The sequence below is a fragment of the Cyprinodon variegatus genome, unplaced genomic scaffold (assembly GCF_000732505.1).
Source record: "Cyprinodon variegatus isolate N-32 unplaced genomic scaffold, C_variegatus-1.0 Scaffold538, whole genome shotgun sequence".
NCBI classification, from domain to species: Eukaryota; Metazoa; Chordata; class Actinopteri; order Cyprinodontiformes; family Cyprinodontidae; genus Cyprinodon; species Cyprinodon variegatus.
This window is the reverse complement of record NW_015150991.1, coordinates 583,346-587,171: the sequence shown is the minus strand read 5'-3', so window position 1 is coordinate 587,171 and position 3,826 is coordinate 583,346. Positions and strand designations below refer to the sequence as shown.

At 49.3% G+C, this 3,826-nt stretch overlaps 1 protein-coding gene across 2 annotated transcripts in view; it reads right to left on the bottom strand.

The window, feature by feature from the left end:
• The window catches only part of LOC107095333 (retinoic acid-induced protein 1-like), a 13,251-nt gene that overhangs the window by 7,354 nt on the left and 2,071 nt on the right, over window positions 1-3,826 (bottom strand). For both annotated transcript variants that reach the window (XR_001481736.1, XM_015391377.1), the window contains exon 2: window positions 46-2,582. Coding sequence is in view for 1 of the 2 variants with exons in the window: in XM_015391377.1 (XP_015246863.1) it covers window positions 46-2,577 (2,532 nt within the window). In the remaining variant the exon portion in view is untranslated. The remainder of the gene's footprint in view (window positions 1-45; window positions 2,583-3,826) is intronic.

The window sequence follows — 3,826 nt, the reverse complement described above, 5'->3', positions numbered from 1 at the left end:
ATCCTAGTGGTTTTGATGACTTCTGCTTGTATAGTTTTCCTTTACCGTCTCCTGAGCCACCTTGACGGCTTCCTCCAGCCCGTAAACTTTGCCCTTGACGAGGAACACGCCTGCAGACCAGACGCCGCAGTCCTCATGGATCCAATATTCACACGGCTCCACCGGCAGCACAGGCGGGCTGTACCAGTCCTCCACATCCGCAGCGCCGGCGTCCGGTCGGGCCCGCTTGGCTGCAGGGCTTCTGGTCCTGCCGCCGGCCCACCTGCGGTTCCCAAGAAGACCCTTCTGCTTTAGCTGAGCTCCTGGGCTGCAGGCCCAACGTCTGGCTCTCATACCGCTGGAAGACGAGTCCGAATCGCTGGAATCGTCCTCGTCTTCTTTGAGGACGGACCCGCTGGCTGGTGTTTTGGTGTTGGGCCGGTACCCCTCGGGGTAATAGGGGCCGTGGAGGTCCCCCAAGTCTATGGAGTTGGCCGACTGGCCGCACAAGCAGCAGACGAGAGCGCGCTGGTGTTGGCCGTGCTTGGACGGCCGTCCCAACTGCAGGCAGGAAGTGCTGGGTACAACGGCGGAGACGAAGCGGCTCGACTGAGCCTGCTGCTGCTGCGGCTTGGCGTCGGCCTTCACCTCCTCTGGGTAGTTCATTATTGTGCATAAAGCGTGGGACGATGGCTGCCGACTGACACGGACAAACGGAGAGAAGCTTTGCGACCGGAGCTCCTTCCTGTCCTCCTTGTAGTTGACGTACCTGAGCTTGATCTCAGGCTCCTTTGGGGAGAACATGGCTGACGGCTGGCTGCATTTGGCTTTTTTCCTCCTACGTTTTGGGGATTTGGTCGCCTTTGTCTTCTTGGTGGGAGATGATTTTCTTCCAGAAGATTTTCTTTTGCCGTCACTCTGGCTATCCTTTGAAGATTTTTGCGGCGACCGAGGGGGAGGAACTTTTGATGCTTTAACATCCACTGAGGGTCCGAGAGCTGGGAGCGACACTGGCCTCTTCTTTAAGCTCTTATGTGCAGGAAAGGGGGAGTCAGACTGGGATAGGGGTTCTGACGTAGCGGGGCTTCGTCGACGTGAGCGCAGGGGTTTTCTGTTTGGCCTTACAAACCGAGGTCTTTTAGCAGGCGGGCTGCCGCCTGACGCTTCTGTGCTGTTAATGAGTCCAGAAACAGAGGTAGAGTCATTGCAGCTTCCTGCATCGACCTTTCTGGGTTCGCCTTTTACTTTCACAGCTTTTCTTTTAACTGTTCTCAGTGAGAGCGAGGCCTTCGCCTTCCCTCTCCGCCTGCAGCCGGGCAGCGTCCTCTGAGAACCGGGGAATGCCGTGTCCTTCGCTGCCGTCTGGGAGGCCCTGGGTTTCTTACCAGCCCGGATGCATCCCGACACTTTATAGCGACTCGAATTTATATTCATGACTATGGCCTCCAGTCGGGTTCCTCTCCCAGAGCGCATGGGCAGTTTCCTTTCTTTTAAAGTCTTTTCCAGCACATTCGCCTCCCCGTTAATGTGAGGCACAACGCTAGCTGCGTTTTTCTCCAGCTCGGCCGACACAAACGGATCATCAAGCAAAGGTTGGACCTTCTGACCATGGGGCGACTGTTTACTCTCATCTCTGGGGTCTGACGCTGAGGGACAATCGCTGACTGCAGAGCTTTGCTGAGTGGCTTCGTCGTCAGCCGCGTCTGGACAGAAAGCCTCTGCGCTGGGTGAGCTGGAGGCCAGAGGAAGGAGAAACACATCTTCCACATCGTCTGCTGAGGTAGAAGGTGGAGAGACGGGATCCTCCAAAGGACTTCTGTACTCCCTGCTGACTGAACACAGATCTGTGGCCACTTTGGCGTCAGAGACCATGTTGTCCTGTTTCTCAGCCTCGACGAAAAACACATCGGCGGTCTTTCTGTCCTCGACCTGAGGAACTTCTGATGAGGATTCGCTGCTCGCTCCTGAGCTCGACCAATGATCGCCCCGTCCGTTCTCTAAACACTTTGCGTTTTCCAGCGGCTTTCCATCGCTGGAAATTACTCCTCCGTTGATCTCTGGAGGCTCCCGCACATGGTTCTCTCTTGCATCTTCCTCCGACGCCACTTGAGGTTGAGAGCAAAATGGTTCCGCCTGTGTGACGAGGTTAACGGGCTCCTCTTCCTGTCCAAGGTATTGCTGGTTGACTGCATAGCTGCTCTCCCCTAACCTGTCGTCCGTGTTGCACTGAGGGTGGAAGGAAAACCTGCTGACTGGCGACACGCTGCACAGAGAAGAGTTGAGAGTGGAGAAGACATGAGAGCTGCTAACGTAGGACAGAGTGACTGTAGTGTGCGATAAGGCATTGTCTGGCTGAATTTGATCCCCTGATCGAAGCGGGACATCTGAGGAGCCTGTGTCTGAGAATTGTAAGCCAGGGATGGCAGATCTGGGGCTTGGGGCCCAACCAGAGCCCTTGACCCTCCGAAAGGCATCGAGAGATGGCGAGGCGAGGAGGCATTCTTCTTCTTTCCTGCTCAAGTCAGTTACACCGGGGATGATGGAGGAGGAGATACCTTGGTGCTGTAGATCCTCCAAGCTCCCCGGTGGCTGCTCCATAACAACTAGAACAGATGAAAAGAAGAAAAACAGCTTATTTTATTTATCTTAAAGCATTAGCATGCCTTTCTATTTACCGTTTACTCGGTAGCGTGGATGATATTTTTTACAGCATTTTATTAGATTTTTCTAAATTAAACACAAAGATCCAAAGGAATATAAACATAAATTTAATCTTTAAATTTGCCAACCACTGATACCCGCATAAAAATGAAAAGAAATATGTTCAAGAACTCTCAAAGACTCAATCAAGCATAACGGTGGCAGCATCATGCTAGGGGACGTTTTGCTTTCTGTGCCACTGGTGTATTTCTTAAAGTAGAGGAAAATGAACTTGTCCAAAGCAGATAAAGCAGATCTGCTTCTGTCCCCTTGAACCCCAGTCAGCCTCAGCAGATGGCCGCTCACACTGAGCCTGGTTCTGCTGGAGGGTTCTTCCTGTTAAAAGGGAGTTTTTCCTCTCCACTGTTGCTACAAGCATGCTTATTGTGAGGGATTCCCTTGGAGTCAATAAGTCAATGGAATCTACTGATTTTCCTTAGATAGAAAACTTTAAATCAATCTGACTGTATGATCTGGTTGAATTGTAAAGCGCCTTGAGATGACGTGTGTTGTGAACTGCCACTATACAAATAAACTGAATTGAACAAAGCATTTGGAAACAAACATCCCTAAGCACTGATTTTAGCAATATTTCAGATTAAAAGACACATGAAGTCTGGTGCTAAAATCCAATTACAATAGAATATATGCAAATATTCATTAATGTGCGGAAGAGGATTAGGGCCATTGAAAAAAAAAAAAAGTTAACTGATTTTGAACTTTATTTCTGTATAAGAAAAAAGTCAGAATTTTGACTTTAATCTCAGAATTCTGACTCAATTCTGGCAGCTAAAAAAACATGTTAGCGACAAGCCGTAGCCATGTCTGTTTTAGAGACTAAACTAGCTCTCTTGTTTTAACCACCTTCTGCTCTTACATTAATTACCTCCCAAACTACTCAAATCTTTGTAGGTGAAGCTTCTTCTTCTTCTTGTTTTACTGGCGTCTTGCAACCAAATAGAGCATTATCGCCACCTACTTGATCTTATTTATGTTTCCTTAAATCCTTAGGTTTAGTCCAGTTTGTTGAAGATAAGATGACATGATTTTAAGTACTGTCTTTCTAGATTTATTTGAGAAGATATTTTTAATGTCCAGTTGTTTGATTCCTTCATGTTCCAGTCCTTTCCTTAAATCTATTCTTTGA